Below are 22,992 nucleotides of genomic sequence, written 5' to 3' on the forward strand. Positions count from 1 at the left end.
TGTGCTGGAAAAGCAAGAACAGCTTCTCAGTGATTTTGCCAGGAAGTCTGTGTCCACACAACTCTGCTCTCCTCACAGCCATCATACCACAGAAATGGATGGCAGCCCCCTCTGTGTGCGTGCAAGTGAGTGTGAGTGTGGGTGTGTGACACAGAGAGATGCCTCAGAAATGGATGACAGCCCCTGTGTGTGTGTGCATGCAAGTGTGAGTGTGTGTGTGACACAGAGAGACACACACAAAGAGAGAGAAACAAAAACTGCAAATGTGTTCCGTGGAGTTATGTAGCTCTACATGAAGCAAATGAATCAGATTTAATATTTTCCTTATTTTGTGCTTCACACAAAATGTTGATCTCCCCAACTTTATCATTTCTATTTCTAACTCACCTCCTTGTCACATTGTCACTATTTCTTCACCTCCACTTCTAATTTCTACTGTCATTTCTTTAGTTCTCCCTTAAGTTTTTTCCACTTCCCTATGTGTCTATTTTGCTATCTCATTCTATTTTACCCCCACATGACAGCAAGGAGATAGGGAGGTGAAGCCCAGGGGGTTCTGAGACTCACCCAAGGACACACAGTGTTAGGACTAAATCCCAGGCCCCATGACTTCCATCCAGCAGCTTCACAATTACAGGCAGTAGTTTTCATATCAACATCAAACATTTCCATATACTTGGGCTGGAAGTCAGAACAGAGGCTTAGGAGAAACCTTAATTTCTTCAGTTCTACTCTTTCCTCTTCTCTGGCACCCACAGATGACAGACCAACCTCTAAGACAGAGAGGGAGACATCAAAATGTTTATGCTGGTGAACAGGTTTGACAAGGAGGGATTGGTGCCATCTAATGGATCTTCCCTGTAGCTCGGATGGTAAAGAATCTGCCTACAGTGCAGGAGACCCGGGTTCTATCCTTGGGTTGGGAAGATTCTCTGGAGAAGGGAATGGCAACCACTCCAGTATTCTTGCCTGGAGAATCCTATGGAAAGAAGAACCTGGAGGGCTACAACTCATGGAGTCACAAAGAGTCGGAAACGACTGAGTGACTAACACTGCTAATGGCAATATGTGGTATTACATCTGGCATCTCAGACTCCTGACCTAAGACCTGTCCAGGGTCATCAGTCCTGTACTCTTGCTCAGAAAGATGATAATTATCGTACTGTTATTATTAGGTATTTAAATAGTGATTATGATATCCCAGGTACCATTTAAAGTAGTTCACGCACATTGGCTCTTTTAATCGCTATTACAATACTATGAAACATATAATATCCTTTATCAGATGCAGAAACTAAGACCCAGAATTTAGTAGTAGCTTAACAATGTCAGAGCTTTGGACCTGAGAGGACTGGAATGAGTTTTCATGATCTTCATCCTGCAGTTGGATACAAATAATGTCTCCCCAGCCCAGGTTAGAATTCTCAAGCTCTCAGTAAACTTTGAGGAAATTGGGGACTTCTCTGACCATGCTTCCACACCTGGCTTCCATCCCTGATCAGAGAACTAGACCTCACATGCCCTAAGTGTTCGCATGCTACAACTAAAAGATCTTGTGCAACCAAATGAGGTTTTTTTTTAAAAAAAAAAAAAAAACCTGGAGGAAATCATCCCAGTCTTAAAAAAGTGTTTAGTTGGTTTGCTCCCTGAAATAAGAGTTTATAATATGCTCCAAAGCATCGCATGGAAACAAGAAACAATAGCCTGCCTGGAGGAAGTTTTGGTACATGGTGTGTACTCCTCAGTTCCTGCACTGGACTTCAGAGTCCTAGAAGCAAGGACCAGGAAGTTGCAGAAAGCTGGCCCCTATTTAGTTCTATAAAAGAATGAGCGAGTGAATGTCTCCAAAGAATATGTAAAGGGTTCTGGAGTCCTAATCTCACAGATACTGTCTCCCAGCTTCCCCATGGCAATGGCAACAATACCAAATTCTCTCAGGTACGTGCTGATAAAATAAGAAAAAGGAAAAGGTTTGGTGGCTCAGATGGTAAAGAATCCACCTGCAATGTGGAGCCCAGGTTCAATCCCTGGGTCAGGAAGATCCTCTGGAGAAGGGAATGGCACGACAGTATTCTTGCCTGGAGAATTTCATGGACAGAGGAGCCTGGCAGGCTACAGTCCACGGGGTCACAAAGAGTCGGACACAACTTAGCCACTAACACTTCCACCTCCATTCCAATCCCAACACAAAATGGCTTGGATTCAACATTTACTCTGGCATCCACAAAGAATAGCCGCATTAGCTCTGTTTTAATCCCAATCTTCATTTCAGCCATCCATTAGTCCAATCTTCTTGTCTTCTTGGCCTCCTTACTAGCCTTATCATAATTTCAATGTAGATCTCCATTTTATTTAATAATTCTAATCTTGCCCTACAATGAATGCTAAGCCTAACTCCACTTTTCAAACATTTGTAATATATTTTTTTCATGATTACCTATTGGGCTACGCCATGAAGTTTCTCAAGCCCTGTAATCACCCAGCCTTAAGTCTGCAGAAGGAGCCCAGAACAGTGACAGAGACATCAGTGATTTACTGAATATCAGTTTATTGGATAGAGAAAAACCCTGGAGTGACCTCCGCACAGCATAAGGCAGAGATCAGACATTAGCTGTGGGGGCAGGGATGGGGGGAGGTTACCAGTTATAGGGGGAATTGACTTCTCGTTGGCCCATCTGTTACCAGGGAAACAAGCAGAGGAGCACACCTCTCATTAGTTCAGTTCAGTTCAGTCGCTCAGTCATGTCCAGCTCTTCACAACCCCATGGACTGCAGCACGCAGACCTCCCTGTCCATCAACAACTCCCGAAGTTTACTCAAACTCATGTCCATTGAGTTGGTGATGCCATCCAACCATCTCTTTCTCTGTCGTCCCCTTCTTCTCCTGCCTTCAATCTTTCTCAGCATCAGGGTCTTTTCCAATGAGTCAGCTCTTCGCATCAGTCCTTCCAATGAATATTCAAGGCTGATTTCTTTTAGGATGGACTGGTTGGATCCCCTTGCTGTTCAAGGGACTCCCAAGAATCTTCTCCAACACCACAGTTCAAAAGCGTCAGTTCTTTGGTGCTTAGCTTTCTTTATAGTCCAACTTTCACATCCATACATGACTACTGGAAAAACTATAACTTTGACTAGATAGGCCTTTGTTGACAAAGTAATGTCTCTGCTTTTTAATATGCCATCTAGGTTGGTCATAACTTTCCTTCCAAGGAGCAAGTGTCTTTTAATTTCATGGCAGCAGTTACCATCTGCAGTGAGTTTGGAGCCAAAAAAAATAAAGGCTGTCACTGTTTCTACTGTTTCCCCATCTATTTGCCATGAAGTGATGGAACCAGATGCCATGTGATTAGTTTTCTGAATGTTGAGTTTTAAGCCGACTTTTTCACTCTTCTCTTTCACTTTTATCAAGAGGCTTTTTAGTTCCTCTTTGCTTTCTGCCATAAGGGTGGTGTCATCTGCATATCTGAGGTTATTGATATTTCTCCTGGCAATCTTGATTCTACCTTGTGCTTCATCCAGCCCGGCATTTTGCATGATGTACGCTGCATATAAGTTAAATAAGCAGAGTGACAATATACAGCCTTGACATACTCCTTTCCCAGTTTGGAACCATTCTGTTATTCCATGTCCAGTTCTAACTGTTGCTTCTTGACCTGCACACAGATTTCTCAGGAGGCAGGTTAACCCCTCTATTAATCCAGTCAAGGATCAGATGTTTTTCTCATAAACTAGCATAGTAAAACTCTCTGACCTGACCCAAAGATAAGAACAATGATTGCTGGAGCTTGTGGCCAGCATGGAGATAGATACTGATTAAGCTCTATGACTAAGAGAGGGAAGGTCAGTCCTGTGAGGAGGGTGAGGTAGGGCAGGAACTGGTCAGCAAGAGTGAACAGAGAGAGCAAGAGAGCACCCGTCTTGAGTGGCCTAACCGTACACCACCTCCATCTTCTTTCTCTTAGTGGAACCAAAGAACCTCTACTCTTCTTGCCTGTTTATCAACTCCTTCTGTTCAGAGGCCCTAATGTTCCCATATAAGAAAATCCTTTCTAGACAGACTGTAAGGGAAATACAATAGAGAATTAAATGAAGCTGGGTAAACAATATGTTTTCATGAAAACTGATTTGTTGAATAAATGGTTTAACAGAGACTTTAGGACTAAAGCCTCTTCTCCCTGGAGAAGGAAATGGCAACCCACTCCAGTACTCTTGCCTAGAAAATCCCATGGATGGAGGAGCCTGGGGCAGGCTACTGTCCATGGGGTCACAAAGAGTCGGACACAACTGAGCGATTTCACTTTCACTTCACTTAGGACTAACATTCCGAATGCACTCAGTCTGTGTGGACAGTTATCTATTAGATACTCGAGGACAAACTCCAGCATGAGATCACTCAATCACCACCTCAAAGTGTCTGAAGCACATCAAGATGGTCAGAGACACAGTTCCAACATAAGTAGCCACTACGCAACTGAGTTTGGGGCAAGTACGAGGCCAAAGGCAGAGAGAATGAAAGAATAAAGTGTACGAGTGTGTGGGTGGTGTGGGTATCAGAGAATTCTTCCAAGAGGTTTGAAACACGGCAGAGAGAACAATATTAATATGAAATATTTGCCTATTCACTATGTGGAAATGAGCTAACGTATGTTGTGTATTAAGATAGGAAGAGTTACACCGGGGAACCAAATGATTAAAGAGAAAATTTAGGTTATTTTAGACACAGATAGAGGGGCTTCCCTGATGTTTCAGCAGGTAAAGAATCTGCCTGCACTGAAGGAGATCCAGGTTCAGTCCCTGGGTTGGGAAGATCCCCTGGAGGAGGAAATGGCAGCACACTCCAGCACTTTTGCCTGGAAAATCCCATGGACGGAGGAGTTTACAGTCCACGGGGTCACAAAGAGTTGGACACCACTTAGCAGAGCAGAGAGAAACATATAGAAGCTACTGAATTGGATACAAATGGTAACATTTCTATAGATAATTAAAAATCAGAAGATCTACAGCCTGTGAGTGTATGCAATATAACACATAAGTTGGCAGCACTTAAGAGACATTATTCAAGAACGCAGGATATAATCACCAGTTCACTTCTGAAGGGCTCACTGAACCATGAATAGGTCCTGACTTCTTTGAAGCCGTGGGTGTTCAGAGAAGCCCAGAAGGAAGTTCACCGGGGAGCTGTGATTAAACACAGCCTATTCCTGTCCAGACCTAGAGGGCTGTCTGACCGTGTGTTCTCACCTGTTTTATAATAACTCACCCTGGGTGCTTGTCAGGTCATACCAGGTGGACATTTCTCTTCTGCCCTCACTCAGCCTGTTTCCCAGCACATCAGCATCCAGCAGCTCCTTCTCTTCCCCTGCTCCTCCTGGTCAAATGTGGTCCAGTGGGAGGGGGAATTCGTGAATGTGCAGAAGATGGAGACTCACACTGGAATCTCAGACTCACCAAGTGAAGACAAAAGAAACTAATGTGAAATATGGATGAATTAATTAGTTTTCATTAATTCAGCAATCAATTATTAAGCACCTATTTTGTTTGGAATATTGCAGTATTTCTCAATATTCTGTTATGTATCCAGAAAGTATTAACAAAGGAATACTTTTGACTGAATTTCTCTTTCATAAGCATGTAGTTTGGGGTGGGGGGGTTGTCCTTCTGCAATTTCTTCTTTCCTGGGATTTCTCCTTAATTTCCTGCTAGAATAGCTCTCTTTTTTGAAGGCTCAAATGTCCTCTAGTTTCTCCTTGCTTTTGATCACTCCCACTGACTTTATGTGTTCTTTTTTATATATTTTTTATTTTCAGAGAATTTATAATTATTATTGACAGGAGAGGTAATCTAATGCAGGCTATTCTTTTTGTTGTAAATGTTCAGATTCTTTTATTTTATTCTCTCTGTGTTGTCTACTGGGTAAGAAGCACAAACTCTAGTATCTGAAGTTTTGAAGAGCCATTTAGGATGTTGTTTAACCTTCATCTGATGCACCAAAATCCCCTTATAACTCATCATTTTTTGAATCATCTGAGATCATTTTTTCCCATTTCTTTTTTGTTTGTTTGTTTAGTTCCTTATTGATAAATGTTGTTTCTATTTTTAATTATAAATAATACCACATGACTATATACTTGCATTGATATGTATCTTATTTAATACATATATGAGTATATTAATAGAATAAATTCCTGAAGTGGAATTGTTGGATTTAGGATATATATATGAGTTTCTTTTTAATTATATTTTTGTCACCAACTTTGGTACCACAAATGAATATATGTAATAGATGTAAACTCTAAAGCATAATTTTGTCATAATTAACACTTATGGTTTTCAAATTTTTATGACAGCTTAAATGCACACATATATGCTCCTAAACACTGATTCTTCAGTTTTGCTTATATTTATTTCCCTTTAGAACCATTTATGTTTTAGGTCATAATACTGAGTGAGTGAGTGAGTGAAAGTCACTCAATAGTGTCCGGCTCTTTGCAATCCCATGGACTATACACTCAATGGAATTCTCCAGATGAATATTGGAGAGGGTAGCTTTTCCCTTCTCCAGGGGATCTTCCCAACCCAGGGGTCAAACCCAGGTCCTAGCAGATTTCTTTACCAGCTGAGCCACCAGGGAAGCTCAGGTCATAACATTATTGTACCTTTAATAGAGTGAATATATGTTCATCTCTTACTTAATTAATAAGGTAACACACATTATGGAGAAGGAAATGGCAGCCCACTCCAGTATTCATGCCTGGAGAATCTCATGAGCAGAGGAGTCTGGCAGGCTACAGTCCATGGGTTCACAAAGCGTTGAACACAACTGAGCGACTAACACAAAACATACATTAGTTATATTCAACACATTGTGTCACCAAACATTAAGTTCCCAAAGTTAAACTTTAGACTCTAAATATAACAGGATAAGCTATCAGAGGGTTCTCAAATGCCTTATTCCCTGTTGAAAATCTTTAAGTAACTCCTATCAGCATTTAGATTGGGCTTTATTTATTTAAAAAACAAATATGCTCTGAATTTCAAAGTAGCTTGTCTCTTTCTCAATCTGGGTAGTTTCGCTTGGTTTGAAGAGTTATGAAGAGTGTCATACTCTCTGTAGTCTCCTTGGCCTTGTCTCCTTTCATTCAATCGGTATGTGGCACGTCCATCCATATCGTTGCTTGCAGGTATCATCCATCCATGTTTACTGCTGAAGCTGTTCTATAATTCAGTTGCTATTTCCCTATTACTGAAAAATATTTGGGTTCTTTTAGTTTGCATGTCCATTTTGGAGTTTGGCAGATATTTTCCAAATGGTCCTTCTTGAGAGTGGACAGACTTTCCCCCTAACCATCATTATATAAGAATTCACAAGGTGCATTTTGGTTGAGTTTGCTTGGCATTTCTGAAGCACTGTTCCTGATCCCAGTCTTCCAACTTCTTTCATGGGCATTTATGAAGAGATGGGAAAGAGGCATGTGCTCCAGGGAGTCCCAGCGGGAACAGTGACAAGCCCTAGATCACCCAGCCAGCTGGGACCGAGCTGGGAGGCTCTGGATATCTGAGACATTTGTTTTAAAACCTGCCAAAATCTCCACAGCATGATCTTTGACCTTGACTGGTTTTCCGGATTTGTCAGAAGACCAAAAGAAAGGAGATTTTTATTTGCCTCTGAAAAAGTTTATTGTGACAGATGGGGAAAAGTCAGACGGACGCTGCGGTAAAAAGCAAAGAGGAGTCAGTTCCCAAGAAAAACCTGTGGTCAGCAAAAGGACACCGTGGGCATTTAGGAGAGCCCTCCTCCTGGACTTGGGCTGGGAGGAAATTTCACATAAGAAAGGAAGAGGGAAAAGAGAGATCCAAGTCCGGATTTGCTATTCTCCTTCCTTGAAAGGACACTGTTTCTCAGAATCCAGATCCTGTCTAAGCAGGAAATCCCCAGCTCCAGCGGGCAGTTTCTTTACTGCTCTGTGGAATTGCCTTGCAGTGTTGTCTTTTTCCACCCACAGTCCTGAGACAGCAGTTCTCCTCTACCTTCGCACCAGGGCGCAGTCTTCCTCCAGGCTCTGAGTCCTGCACTCATGGACTCTTTGGTCCCTTCTGCCCAGGTAGGGCCCATCACCCAGGGATGCTCCTGACTACGTATAGATCCTCCTCCGCCAAACCCTTCTTGCTCTCATTCATCCTAAGGCTCCTTGCATCCTCGGCTTTCCTTTATCTCTCTATTCCTTCCCTCAACTTGTATCGTTGCTGTAATAAAAAAAGCACACACGTGTACACACGCCTCACTTTTCTTTCCACTGAAAGAGGAAACAGAAGACAAGGAGTGTAGAAATAGAGGTTTGTATTTGAACCCTTGCTTACCAGCTACTACTAATAGGACTCTTGCTTATCAACAAAATTACTAATACTTACCTCACCTGAACGGTAAAATCTTAATGAGGTACCATGTAATAATACCTTGAGCAGTTTCTGAAATATAATACTCACTAAATGTTATTTCTCACTCATTCATGCATTTACTAAATGTTTATTATTTAGTGTGCCAGACAGCATGCCTGAGGAGTGCTAAAAATACAAGACAATTAAGACACAATTATGAAGGACTTCCCTGGTGGCCCAGACGTTAAAATGCCCCACTTCCAATGCAGAGGGCACAGGTTCGATCCCTGGTCAGGGAACTATGATCTCATAAGCTGCATGGCACAGCCGAAAAAGAGACAAAATTGTGACCTCCTAGACTCCTACTGTTGAGTGAGGGTAAAGCACGAGTAAGCAGATGAACTTATGGCTGGAAAAATGGCCTCTGAGAGGTTTGCAGAGGAAGCATAAAAGAACAGAAGATGGGCATGTAACCCAGAACAGGATGGAGGAGAGTCAGGGAGCTTTTCCTGGAGGAGATGCTGCTTACCTTGTATATTATTGTAAATCCACAGTGTTGGGAATACAGTGGGCGGAAAGTCATGCTCCGTAACCCGGTGACGGAGAGACCTTGGCATGTTCTAAACATGCAGGGAGTCCAGGGAACCATGCATGGAAGCAGCTAGACCTATAGATCTGCAGCTCAGGGCCGGCTGCGGGCACAGATCTGAGGGGTATCAACAAACAAATATCATCCCTGGGAAATGTCACTCCTGGGCTCTCCCACCAGGAGATTCTGACTAAGGTTCCCTACTTCCCCAGAGAATGCAGATGTTGGCACCAAGATGGTGTAGGCTAGACTTCCCTGGAGGTCCAACGGCTAAGACTCCACTCTTCCACGGCAGGGGGCATGGGTTCAATCCCTGGTCCAGAGAACTAAGATCCTGTATGCCTTGGGGTGAGAAAAAGTTTATGAGAAGAGAGAGATTTAATTATGAGAAGTTTTAACCATCTACTCTCCCTGTTCTCTTTCCAGAAATGACATGAAGAACTAAGGTACAAATAAAATTTGAAAACTGAAAACACTTCCCTCAAGTCCGCTTTGTGCAGCTTTCCCTTTATCTCTCCAGACCCATCCCCCATCCTTGTTCTACTGCAGAGGTTTCACTTTCTCTATCACCCTCAACCTGATCAGACATCTTCTGCCTGGCCACTGGGGATGTTTCGAAGTCCCCATATCCTATTGGACAGTGGAGGAGATAGAGGTCATAATGATGTTTTCTAAATAGAGAACGTGGTGAGATATCTGAAGGGAGAATAGAAGATCAAGGTCTCCAAGCTGTTCCATCAGGCATTCTTCCCCCTTCAAACACACCCTATGAGTTTAAAAAAGTATGTCTATCCCACAAAATAATTTAAATAGAAATTAGTTTTTCCAGCTTTATTAACTGTCTGATAAGAGCTTCAAATAGGAGAACATAATTTACGTTAAACTTATTGATATATTGGAATGAGCTCTTGGATCCCATTACTCTGTGTAGGCACTTGTGTAAAGCCAAGTTCTACAGGATGGAAATCCCTGGAATAAATGGGATCATTTGCTATTTCTCAGTGAGTGAAGGTATGGTAAATGATCACTGAAAACACAGTAAACAAAGATGACAACTTGGCATGTTTATAGACCTTTCATTCTGAAAACATTTAAAGCACTTTCAGTAAATGTTTTTCTTAAAGTGGGTTTGGGGGATTCCCAGGAGGCGCTAATGGTAAAGAACCCGCGTGCCAATGCAAGAGACACAAGAGATGCAGGTTCGATGCCTGGTCAGGAAGATCCCTTGGAGGAGGGCACAGCAAACCACTCCACTATTCTTGCCTGGAGAATCCCATGGACAGAGCAGCCTGCAGTCCATGAGGTCTCAATGAGCCAGACACAACTGAAGCGACTTAGCAGGCACGGACCTGAGACTTTGGGAAAACACAGCGATTAATTTGGAATGTTAGGAGGAGATATCAAGAAAATTCCCTGAGCACACACAGTTATGTATTCCCTTTTCATCCTAATACAGACCTGAAGAGCCGGGGAGCAAATAGCTGCTAGTGAGTATCCAGGAGAAGAGGTGAGGAAATGGAAGCACTGTGGTGTGAAAGGGATGTGTGGTTGTTTTCCATGTGGAAGATGGTAGTCACATTTTGACTGCTGGATTTGGGTTGCTCTCAAGTAGTGGGTTTGGTTTGCAGACACCGTAAGAAGAGCTAGAAAGTTCAAGACCCAGGAATCTAAAGTTCTTTGTAAAGGATATTTATAAACAAAATTTTCTGAGCCTGGAATACACTTAGGATTCTCTCCAATCATCTCATTTTATAGACCAGAAAGCCAGCATCCAGGGAGGTGAACAGATTTGCCCAGGTTAATTGAGTGTCAGCCCTGGGACTGGAACTCATGGCTCTTCTCCGTCCAGGGTTATTTATCCCATGTTTTCTCTAGGCCAGCTTCTCACATTCTGCTAAGCTAGGGTTAACAGTCTGCTCCTAGTCACATCACACATGGCAGCTCTCACTGTTCTCTCCAGGCACCCCTGTTCTAAGGAAGTTCCCTGACTAATGGTAGGGATGTGGGCGAGGGGAGGGTTCCTCTTAAAAGCTAAGGGGAGGATCACCAGTGTTAAGGTCTTCAAGCCAGTGAGGGTCAGAGCTGCAGGCTGGAAGTCACAAGTCACGATTGGGAGTCGTGGTGGTTAATCGGGGAAAAATTCTCAAGAGAGAAAGACCATCCCATGTTTGGAACAAGGAGGGCAAATGGATTGGCTGACCTGAGAAGTGCTTGGTCAGGAGTTATTTTTGTTTATTGACTCCCCAGTAGCAAAAGTGAAAGTAAATTCAGCATACCATGCAAGAGCAAAGGGAAGCTTGATAACACAGCAGGCAGGCAAGGTATTTTCCGGTTCGGCTGCTTACTTAAACTGGAGGCCCAGTCCTTTGTTCTGTCTCCTGATCCCGCACCTCTGATTGAAGACATGGCTGCCACCCTCTGTGTGAGTTGAGATTTGATACCAGGGGTGGGGAAAGGGAGAAGACCTCTGAGACATAGGAGAGACTCAGGAATAGATGAGGGACAGTTCTGGGAGATGAAGGGGGTGAGAGGTTGCTGGGAAGACATCTGGAAGGGAAGGAGATGGGCATCAATACCTACTGAATGTGAAGAACGTTTCTATAAAGAGTTCTTGGGCTCCTGAGTTCTCTTACATCGAGACCTTGCACTGGTCACACTTAGGGCTACTTGGTAGGAAGCAGGAGTGGGCTTTGTGCTCAGCAGGGCTGGCAAGCTTGCAACGGTGAAAATATTGTCTGGATCCCTTTCTCTTTTACCCTGTTTAGGCCTCCAGGGCAATTACATTAAGCTTTCTTCTTTCCCAAAAGAGAGGTTGACAGAATTCACTTATTTTAACTTGTTAATGCCATGTTACATTACCTTCTGTGAGACTATATTCTCTGCAAAGAGAACCTGGAATGAGGGCAATGCTTAGCACAGAAGAGTGAAGGTTCAGTGAAGAAATCTCTGGGGCATCAGGACTGGGAAGATATTTTTGAATGAAGCCTGAAAGAAGTCCTCTGAGATTTTCCAGCAAGAGCACAGGAATGAGATTCCCTTTGTTGAGATCACTGAAGTAAGACTCAGGTGTAGTCCCTAATTTCTGTGAGTGGAGCCCCGATTTGATAAAAGGAAGAGACCATATTCTACAATGGGTGGATAGGAAAACATAGGAAATACATATGGCTAAGTGATACTGAAAATAGGGACACTATAATAAATGAATTATTGTTACCAAAAAAAGTACAAATAGTACAGAGAAGATGTTTCCTAAACAGGGTTTTCATCTAAAATAGTCACAGTCATGGAGGACAGCCCTATGAGTATTCCATGAGACTGTTAAGTCTTCGAAATTCTCTTTGAGAGGTGTTTATAAACTCTGGCATATATTTTTAGATGTTTTGTCTTTGATATCTGACAAATTTTGTCTGGATAGGAGACAGGTAAATGAGGTGGGAAATCATTGATAACATTTTGGGGATGGATAAGAAGTGTGGTTACAAAAAAATAAGACTGGTTTTCCTGCATTATAACCTGATAATTTCAAAAGAGAAGTTTGAAACAAGGGAAGGACACAGCTGGTGTAAAGGATCTGGAGCAACATACTGGCAGTGAAGGGTGGTAGCAATGGAGGAGGGGGCACAAAGGGTGTAGCAGAGGGCAGGCATTCTAGGCAACTGTCTCTTGGCCTTTTTTTGTCCAGGTGACTGTCCATTCTGAGGCATGGAAACAGATGACCTTCCCCGCCCATCCGGGAGACAGAGTGAATAAGATCAAGGAACATGTCCGCTCTCAGACCAAGGTTCCCGTGCAGTACCAGGTCCTCCAGCTGGGCTCGAAGACCCTAAAGCCGCAGAGAACTCTGTCATCTTATGGCATCGACAAGGAGACGACCATACACCTCACCCTGAAGGTGGTGAAGCCCAGTGATGAGGAGCTGCCCTTGGTTTTGGTGGAGCCTGGTGATGAGGGGCAGAGGCACGAGCTCCAGGTGCGAAGGTCCAGCCCAGTGACCCAGGTGAAGGAGATGATCAAGATGAAGACTGCTATACCCCCTAAGAAGCAGATTGTGAACTGCAATGGAAAGAAACTGGAAGATGGAAAGATCATGGGAGATTATGGCATCAAGAAGGGCCATTTACTCTTCATGACATACCCCTGCACTGGTGGGTGACCATCCTGCAGATGGAGTGATAGGAAAAGCAAAAGATTTGGGGTGAATTGGGGTGGAAGACTAGAATATTTCTAACCAATTGATTCCTTCATTCTAGCATGATTGAGTAATTGGCAAATTGCATATATTTGATATGTTAGAATATATTAGAATTTGAAGGTCTATTAGAGATGACGTTCAAAGCCAGTTGCGTTTCATCCGGTCTTAATTCTGTCTGATTCATGGAAAAACTCCTATTTCCTTTCCCAATCAACAGTATAGGACACTATATGTTGTGATCCATGTTCTTCTAATTACTGTGTTGCATCTATATTTAGCTCAGTGTTCCTTCTCTCATATGATTCAAGAATCATTGAGTCAAACTGACACTCTGCCTGTAGACAATAGTGAAATGACTTATTATGAAGTGATTTATTTACTGTGACATAATGTTAATAAATAATTTAGAAAAATTAAACTACTTCCCCTCTCCTTATTTAAAGCTGTTTGTTATGAAGTGAAACTTGGCACCATGCCCCATCTTACTCGCTGTTTCCCATACCCAATTAAACCACTCTTATTTCTGGGGATAATGGTGGTCATGGCAAGATATTCAGGCATCTAGAGATTTTATGCCTCTAGTGGGGGCTCCTTGGGAATAGATATACTTTAGGTGGGAAAAAAACTTTCAGAAAAGTGAGTGAGTGTTAGAGCAGTCTCTGGCCTGCCTGCCTGAGGCTCTGTCAGGACTTCTCTGGTTTGGATGTGGGGGTGGGGGTTGATTTCTGGGTTGACCTTGACACTCTGCCCACAGTCTGGCTAGTGGAGCTTGTCCCTCTCCGTGTCCTCTATCCCCTCCCTTCCTTTCTGCCTCCATCTCATTTCTGCCTCATGATCACCTGTATGTTTTCTCACAGCCTGAAACATGCCACCCTCTTTCCCACTAGTCTCCTCTTTATAACTGTCTCAAGAACCACCTCTGGTAGAAGTGTTTATGAACGTAACCCCACTCAGCACAAAGCACACACTTATACATGTTGCTCATTACAATTATGAGTGAAGTGCTCTGGGGTGGACACTATTTAACTTGGTAGAAGGGTATTTGGTTGTACTGATGCCCTACAATGAGAGACCAGAGCTTTTCTTTTTTGGGATGGAATCTCCTACAGGGCTGAGTATGATTTGATTGTCACTTAGGGACATGTCTCATGGCAGACATCCTGGGGTCTTCCATGGTCTCTTCCACTAGACTGGGATATTCACACATCTCTTACCAGCAAATGAGCTATTACCTGGGAGATATAGTACCCCCAAAGATGGGAAAGATCCTCTCAAACTCACAGTTTTTTTTTTTCATCAGATTAGGAGAAAGCTCAAGGGCCAATGCTCCCTCACTAAACTTGCACAGATAAAGGACATGGGGATTTTACCTACAGCACGTGAACCTTTCCTGATGGGAGGAAGGGACCTCCGCATTAAACATGGGCTCCTTAGGGACAAATCTTGCAGATTCTTGTAGAGAAATGAACAGCCTGAAGGCTAAAGTCTTTACACCGGACGTACCATCCTTGGGCCCCGGTTAACACTCCCCTCCTTCCCTCCCTGACTGACTCCCTGTGCTCTTGTCCTCTCCGCAAATCCCTCAGGAGCCTCCTCACTGCCTCCTTCACTTCCTTATTCCTGAGGGTGGAGAGGAGTGGGTTGAGGGCGGGTGCGTGATAGTGTAGAAAAGAGAAATGAACTTGCCTGCCACTGGTTGTAGCTGTGCGTGGCTTGCAGGTAGCTGTAGAGGAGGGATCCACAGAAGAGTCAGATGGCTCTCAGCGGCGACCCACATGTGCCCATCACTTTCCTGCGGTTGCCTCTGGCCCTCATGCCACAACAGCATGGGCCGTGCTGCCAGGTAGGCCAGGATCACGGCAGAGGGCATGAGCAGCCACGTGACCCAGAGCCATCACTGCCTGGGGGACGCACTCAGCCAAGCCCAGAGCCAGCGATGTGTGGAGCTGCACCAGGCAGCCGGCCGGCTCCAGCCTCAGCACCCGACCGCGCAGGATGGCCAGCAGGGGAGGCACCACGCTCGTGGTGAAGCCCACATCCACCAGGGCCAGGTGGCAGAGGAAGCGGTACATGGCCATGCACCGCCAGCAGCACCAGCGCCAAGTTGCCCCTTAGAGTCAGGAGGTAGCAGAGGAGGATGAGGGCAAAGAGGACAGGCTGCAGGTGGGGGGCCATCGGAACAGCCCAGCAGGAGGAAGAGCTCTGTGCTGTGGTTGCCCGAAAGGGCAAACTCGCAGAAGGTTTGGAAGGATGACACACACAGAGTGATGTATCCCTTACAAGCAAAGGGATGAGGAGCGCGGAGGGGAAATGGATGGCAGCACACACATGCTTAGGCGTCCATGGGAGCTCATTTACAGATCTGAATCCTTAGTTTAGGAAACAGCCATGTATAAGGATACCCTGCTGCTGCTGCTAAGTCGCATCAGTCGTGTCCGGCAATGGCAAACCCACTCCAGTACTCTTGCCTGGAAAATCCCATGGACAGAGGAGCCTGGTGGGCTGCAGTCCGTGGGGTGGCGAAGAGTCGGATACGACTGAGCGACTTCACTTTCACTTTTCACTTTCATGCATTGGAGAAGGAAATGGCAACCCACTTCCAGTGTTCTTGCCTGGAGAATCCCAGGGACGGGGGAGCCTGGTGGGCTGCCGTCTATCGGGTCGTTGATGTATTTACCAGAAAATTCTGTAAGGAAGATAGAATCTCCCTCCTAAAAATAAACATACTTGGGCTCTATAAGATAAAGCATCCAAACGTCATAGCCACTGAGTGGTGCTTTGGACATGTACTCAGACCTGTTTGATTTCCAAACCAGTACACTTTTGCTGCTTCCCTGTTTCTGGTGTATTCCTAGGGGCCAAGGTAGAAAGTAGAAATCTAAACTTCCTCTCACACAATAGCCCTTCAGATATTTGAAGACAGATTTCTTTTTTGAGCCCCCCAACCCCCTTCTTTGGAAGCATGTGAAAAAGTGCCTTAAAATAGATGAAATGCTCCAGGTTAGTATAACCGACACGGGGTAGATCAGAACTGTCACCTTTTTGTTTCAGGTGCTCTACTTCCATTAATACAGCCAATATACTGGTGAATGCTGAATTTTAATCTGTGCTGAGTCTCTCTTCCAGGCTGTGTCCCATGTCCATGCCACTCCTGTTTACCATCTAGTGTGATGATCATGAGCAACACAGATGGGCACGTGTGTAACAGGAAAAAAACATCAGTCAGGAGATCTGGGTTTCACCTAACAGAACCGCCTTGGTCCAGTGATTTGATGATTTTATAGTCATATTGGAAATGCATAAATGCAAGAGATGACATTCAGGCTTAGAGACCCATGGTTCTAGACATGTAGAGTTATAAAAAGTCAAATCACCTAATTCTGTGATTACATAGACACACACTAATTCAGACAGACAAACTTTAAATCTCTCCATGACCATCCCCAATCCCTGTCCTGCTGCAGGATTTTCTCTTTCCAGATCACCCTCAACCTGACCTGAGCTTTTCTGCCTGGACACTGGTGAGGATTCAGAATTCCCCAATCCTATTGGACAGTGAACTCGGGGAGGGTGCTGCTGTGCTTCAGCCCAAGGTCATAATCTTGTCTTCTAAACTCACGGACAATAGGAACCTGGAGAACTATCTGAAGGGAAAAAGGCAGGTTAAGGTTTCCACTCGATTCCATCAGACATTCTTCCCCCTTCTTACTTATTCTGTGTGTTTCAGAATGTATGTCTTTTCCCCACACACACACAAAATACACTTAAATAAGTATTAGGTTTTCCAACTTGATTCTCTCCCTAGTGAGAACTTAAAAGAGGAGAACATGATTTATGTTAAGTTTTTAAAAGTATTGGAATGAGTTCTCAGCTCCCATTACTTTGTTGTTGTTGTTGTTTTGTAGTGGTTTTGCCATACATTGCCATGAATCAGCCATGGGTGTACATGTGTTCCCCATCCTGAACCCCCTCCATCTTCCCTCCCCATCCCATCCCTCTGGGTCATCCCAGTGCACCAGCCCTGAGCACTCTGTCTCATGCATCGAACCTGGTATGGCGATCTCTTTCACATATGATAATATACATGTTTCAATGTTATTCTGTCAAATCATCCCACCCTCACCTTCTCCCGCTGAGTCCAAAAGACTGTTCTTTACATCTGTGTCTCTGCTGTCTCACATATAGGGTTATCGTTACCATCTTTCTAAATCCCATATATATACGTTAGTATACTATATTGCTGTTTTTTTTCTGACTTACTTCACTCTGTATATTAGGCTCCAGTTTCATATACCTCATTAGAACTGATTTAAATGTATTCTTTTTAATGGATGAGTAATATTCCATTGTGTATATGTACCACTGCTTTCTTATCCATTTGTCTACTGATGGACATCCAGGTTGTTTCCATATCCTGACTATTATAAACAGTGCTGCACTGAACATTGGGGTACATGAGTCTCTTTGAATTCTGCTTTCCTCGGTGTGTATGCCCAGCAGTGGGATGCTGGGTCATATGGCAGTTCTACTTCCAGTTTTTAAGGAATCTCCACACTGTTCTCCATAGTGGCTGTACTAGTTTGCATTCCCACCAACAGTGTAACAGGGTTTCCTTTTCTCCACACCCTCTCCAGCATTTATTGTTTGTAGACTTTTGGATAGCAGCCATTCTGGCCAGTGTGAGATGGTACCTCATTGTGGTTTTGATTTCCACTTCTCTGATAATGAGTGATGTTGAGCATCTTTCATGACATGTTAGCCATCTGTATGTCTTCTTTGGAGAAAAGCTTGTTTAGTTCTTTGGTCCATTTTTTGATTGGGTCATTTATTTTTCTGGAATTGAGCTATAGGAATTGCTTGTATATTTTTGAGATTAATTCTTTGTCAGTTGCTTCTTTTGCTATTATTCTCTCCCATTCTGAAGGCTGTCTTTTCACCTTACTTATGGTTTCCTTCGTTGTGCAAAAACTTGTCAGTTTAATTAGGTCTCATGTGTTTATTTTTTATTTTATTTCTGTTATTCTGGGAGGTGGGTTATAGAGGATCCTGCTGTGATCTTTTGGAGAGTGTTTTGCCTATGTTTTCCTCTAGGAGTTTTATACTTTCTGGTCTTACATTTAGATCTTTAATCCATTTTGAGTTTATTTTTGTGTATGGTCTTAGAAAGTGTTCTAGTTTCATTCCTTTACAAGTGGTTAACCAGTTTTCCCAGCACCACTTGTTAAAGAGATTTTCTTTTCTCCACTGTATATTCTTGCCTCATTTGGCAAAGATAAGGTGTCCATACAAAGATAAGGTTCCTGGATTTATCTCTGGGCTTTCTATTTTGTTCCATTGATCTATGTTTCTGTCTTTGTGCAGTACCATACTGTATTGATGACTGTAGCTTTGTAGTAGAGCCTGAAGTCAGGCAGGTTGATTCCTCCAGTTCCATTCTTCTTTCTCAAGATTGCTTTGGCTATTTGAAGTGTTTTATGTTTCCATAAATTGTGAAATTATTTGCTCTAGTTCTCTGAAAAATACCATTGGTAGCTTGATAGGGATTGCTTTGAATCTAAGGATTGCTTTGGGTATTATACTCATTTTCACTATATTGATTCTTCCAATCCATCTATTTGTGTCTTCTCTGATTTCTTTCATCAGTGTTTTATAGTTTTCTATATATATGTCTTTTGTTTCTTTAGGTAGATATATTCGTATGTATTTTATTCTTTTCATTGCAATGCTGAATGGAATTGTTTCCTTACTTTCTCTTTGTGTTTTCTCATTGCTAGAGTATAGGAATGCAAGAGATTTCTGTGTGTTAATTTTATATCCTGCAACTTTAATCCTGCATTTGATTCCATCCGGCATTCTTCCCTCTTCATACTTACTCTGTGTGTTTCAGAATATATGTCTTTCCCCACACATGCACGAAATACAATTAATAAGTATTAGGTTTTCCAACTTGATTCTCTCTCTAGTGAGAGCTTCAAAGAGGAGAACATGATTTATGTTAAGGTTTTTAAAATATTGGAATGAGTTCTCAGCTCCCATTACTTTCATTACACAGACACTTCTGTAAAATCATATTTTCCAGGATGGAAAGAGCTGGAAGTGAAATGGGATCATTTGAAACCTGTCAGGAAGTGAAAGTACACTAAAGGGTCACTGAAACACAGCAAACAAAGACGAATACCTGGCATTTCTGAAGACTTTTTACATTGAACTTTAGGAGGAACTTTTAGTAATCACTCTCAGAAAAGGAAAGAGGAGGGTATAGAAATGTCCTGAGCCTTAGGAAGAGGGCAGAGATTAATCTGGGAAGTTAAGAGACCGGGGTAAGGAAAAAAATTCCAGGAGAACACACAGTTTATGTACTCCCTTGTCATCCTGATCCAAATCCAAACAGGCACTGAGTAAGAAGCACCTTAGGAATGTGTGAAATGACACTAGTGAGTCTCCAGGAGGAAAGGCCAGGAAGTAGAGGAACTGTGGTGTGACAGTGGGTGTGTGATTGTTTTGACATCTAGAAGGTGGGAGTCAGCCTTTGACTGGTAGCTCTGGATGGTTCTCAGGTAGTGGATTTGGTTTGCAGGTTCTCAGACAGGAGAGGAAGAGTGCTAGGACGCTCAAGAATCAGGAATCTAAAATTCTTTGTAAGGGATGGTATATAAGGAAAGTTTCTTGAGCCTGAAGACCCTTAGGAGTTCTCTCCAATCATGTCATTTATAGACCAGAAAACCAACATCTCGGGAGATGAACAGATTTGCCCAAGGTAATTCAGCAGGTGGCATCCCTGGACTGGAATCATGTCTCTTCTCAGTGCAAGGTTATGTGTCTTTTATGTCTGCTTCTCCCGGTGTATTTCACACATTCTGTCTGGCTGGTGTGAGCAGGCTGCTCTTGGTCACATCACCCACAGCAACTCTCACTGTCATGTCCAGGGCACTCTTCCTCTCAGAAAGACCCCTAAATACTGGCCGGAGGAGGAAGGGTCATGGGCTGGTAGGTGGAGAGGACCACCAAGTGTTCAAATTCTTCCAGCCACTGAGGGTCAAGGGCTACATAGAAGTCAGGATTGGGAGTGGTGGGTGGTTAAGCACACAACAATTTCCAACACAAAAGGGTTATGTCACTTTAAGAACAAGGAGGGCGATGGATTGGCTGAGAGGAGACATGCTTGATTAGATGACATTTCTGCTTACAGAATCCTCTGTAGAGAAAGTGAAAGCACTGGCAAGAACAATGGGTCCAGGAAAGCCTGATACAAACAGCAGGCAGGCAGGGGATTTCCAACTTAGCTGCTTCTATAAATGGGAGGCCAGCTCCTTTGCTCTCTCTCCTGTTTCTACTATCTTGAGTGCAGAGATGGCTGCCACCAGTTTCATAAGTTAGGATTCGATACTGCGGAAGGGAAAGAGAGGGGACCTCTGAGACATGGCAGAACTCTCAGGGGTACATGAGGGACAGTGCTGGGGAGGTGGGGTGGCCAGGAAGACATCTGGAAGGGAAGGAGATGGGCATAGATACCTACCAATGTGAAGAAAGTTTCTGTGAAGGGGACCTGGTCATTGGGCTCCTGAGTCCTCTTGCATTGAGACCTTGCAGGGGCCACTGGTAGGGTATGTGGTACCGTTGTAGCCACGCGTTCTGGGAAACAAACTCACTCAGAAGGACAATGCAGATAGTGCAATGCAGTTTATTACACCGGCAGGCCCAAGGTAGAGTCTCCTCTTAGCCAAGGACCCCAACCAGTTTTTGTGAAAACCTTATATACCCTAAGTGTACTTGCTCAAAGCCATCTCCCCAGATTCCTTGAAACTACTCTGGACAAGGTAAAACAGAGATATGATCAAAGTTAACCCATGATTCATGTGTCACAAGACTAGATAAACAGTGGACATTTATCAATAGGACTGTGGTCATATCCCGATAAAAATAATGGAATTTATGACTTTGTTCTGTTACAGAGATAATTAGCATATTCTTTTAGGCAACGGAGAGTCCAAGTACAAGTCCTGAAGCTCTTTTATCCAGGGGATCTGGCTTCCCATTGGTATGCCACTTCTATAGACGCCGGGCACAAAGTTCAGAGTCCATTGGGAGGGTGACCATGCGTGTAGCCTAATGTTTGCAGCCTGGCCTCAGATGGAGTCCAGCTCTGTCTGTTTCCTCCTTCACTGTAAGCATTTCATTAGGTTGTCAAGTCTAAGAAACTGTCTTTGGAAATCCGGTGTCAATCTTTGGATATTTTACAATTGTATTCAATCTTTTTAAAATTTTTGTTGGAGTATAATGTCTTCCCAGGTGGCTTCCCGGATGGTTCAGTGATAAAGAATCTGTCTGGCAGCGCAGGAGGCACAAGAGATACAGATTCCATTTCTGAGTTGGGAAGATCCCCTGAAGAAGGAAATGGCAACCTACTCCAGTATTGGTTCAGTGATAAAGAATCTGTCTGGCAGTGAGGAGGCACAAGAGATACAGATTCCATTTCTGGGTTGGGAAGATCCCCTGAAGAAGGAAATGGCAACCTACTCCAGTATTCTTGCCTAGAAAATCCCATGCACATAGGGTCACTATGAGTCAGACATGACTGAGCAGGCACACACTCAAAACTCATAGTGTCTTTACAATGTTGTGTTACTTTCTGCTGTACAGCAAAGTCAATCAGAAATATGTGCAAGTATAGCCCCTAGGTTTTTGGATTTTCTTCCCATTTAGTTTACCACAAATCACTGAGTAGAGTTCTCTGTGCCTAATTAGGTATCTATTTTATACATAGGATCAATGGTGTATATATGTCAATTCAAAGTTGCAGTGAATTTTGACATCTGACAAACTTTGTATGGATAGGAAATAGGCAATATTTTGGGATGGATAAGAGGTATGATCACAAAGGAATAGGACAGTTTTTCTTGCCTTATAACCCAGAAAATTCCAAAGAAGGAAGGGACACAGCTTGTTGTAATGGATGAGGAGGATCAGGCAGGCATTGAAGGGTGGGAGCAATAAGAAGGGGGAATAAAGGATGCAAATGGTAGCAAGTGCTCTAGGTTATTGTCTTCTGTCCTTCGTTGTCCCGGTAAATGTCCAGTCTGAGCAAGGGGAATTAAAGAGCTTCGCTGCCCACTCAGAGGACAGAGTGAAGAACATCAGTGACCACTCCCAATCTGAAGCCAAGTTTCCTGTGCAAGATGAAGTCCTCCAGCAAAGTTTGAAGAGTCTAAATTCCCAGAGGCAGGAGGATGGGGCCAGCATGCAGGGCGGGGAGGCCTCGAGGCACTGGCTCCACAGCTCCATTGCAATGGAGGATTTCATAAAGCTGCTGTGCTCTGTCTCTGACAAGAGGCCGATGAAGGAGGCCAAAAAATACACCTGGAGTGTCATCCTGGTCATTCTGGCCTGCACCTTCCTGGGTGGTATGCTGGGCAGTCCACCAGGAATACTCCTGGGAGGGATCATCGGGAGTCAGTTGATAACAGGAAGAGAGAGAGTTAGTTCAAGCCAATTTCTCAGATCATAATGAAGCTACCTCCTGCCAAGCAGAAGAAGCTCTTTAACAAAGCCAATGCCACCCTCAGAAACCTGTACTGGACGGATGTCAAGCAGTTGACCATCCTGGTCGTGCTCAACGAGACCCTGCAGAAGCAGCTGGTGGATATGCTGAACAATTATTTCAGCAAGGAGCTGGGCTCTGAGGTGAAGCAGGACAAGTAGGCCTCTGCCTTGGAAAGCAGGGTCCATTTGGATGATTCTAAATTTGTTATAGTTGATGTATAACTGATTGGCAATGTCGCATTTTTTTTTTTGCATGGGGTACAGCAAAGATCACTTACTTTTTCTGACGTAGCAC

At 43.6% G+C, this 22,992-nt stretch overlaps 1 protein-coding gene and 1 pseudogene across 1 annotated transcript; one reads left to right on the plus strand and one right to left on the minus strand.

Moving 5' to 3' along the window:
• The first annotated feature begins 11,219 nt into the window (after positions 1-11,219).
• On the plus strand, positions 11,220-13,575 carry LOC120870413 (ubiquitin D-like). Its single transcript, XM_040250076.1, has 2 exons — positions 11,220-11,387; positions 12,648-13,575. The coding sequence occupies exons 1-2, from the start codon at positions 11,370-11,372 to the stop codon at positions 13,116-13,118; spliced, it is 489 nt and encodes a 162-aa protein (XP_040106010.1). The 5' UTR covers positions 11,220-11,369; the 3' UTR covers positions 13,119-13,575.
• Positions 13,576-14,968: 1,393 nt separating this feature from the next.
• Positions 14,969-22,526, minus strand: LOC120869753 (annotated as a pseudogene).
• Positions 22,527-22,992: the final 466 nt, after the last annotated feature.

This window comes from Oryx dammah, unplaced genomic scaffold, assembly GCF_014754425.2.
Source record: "Oryx dammah isolate SB20612 unplaced genomic scaffold, SCBI_Odam_1.1 HiC_scaffold_11, whole genome shotgun sequence".
Classification (NCBI taxonomy): domain Eukaryota; kingdom Metazoa; phylum Chordata; class Mammalia; order Artiodactyla; family Bovidae; genus Oryx; species Oryx dammah.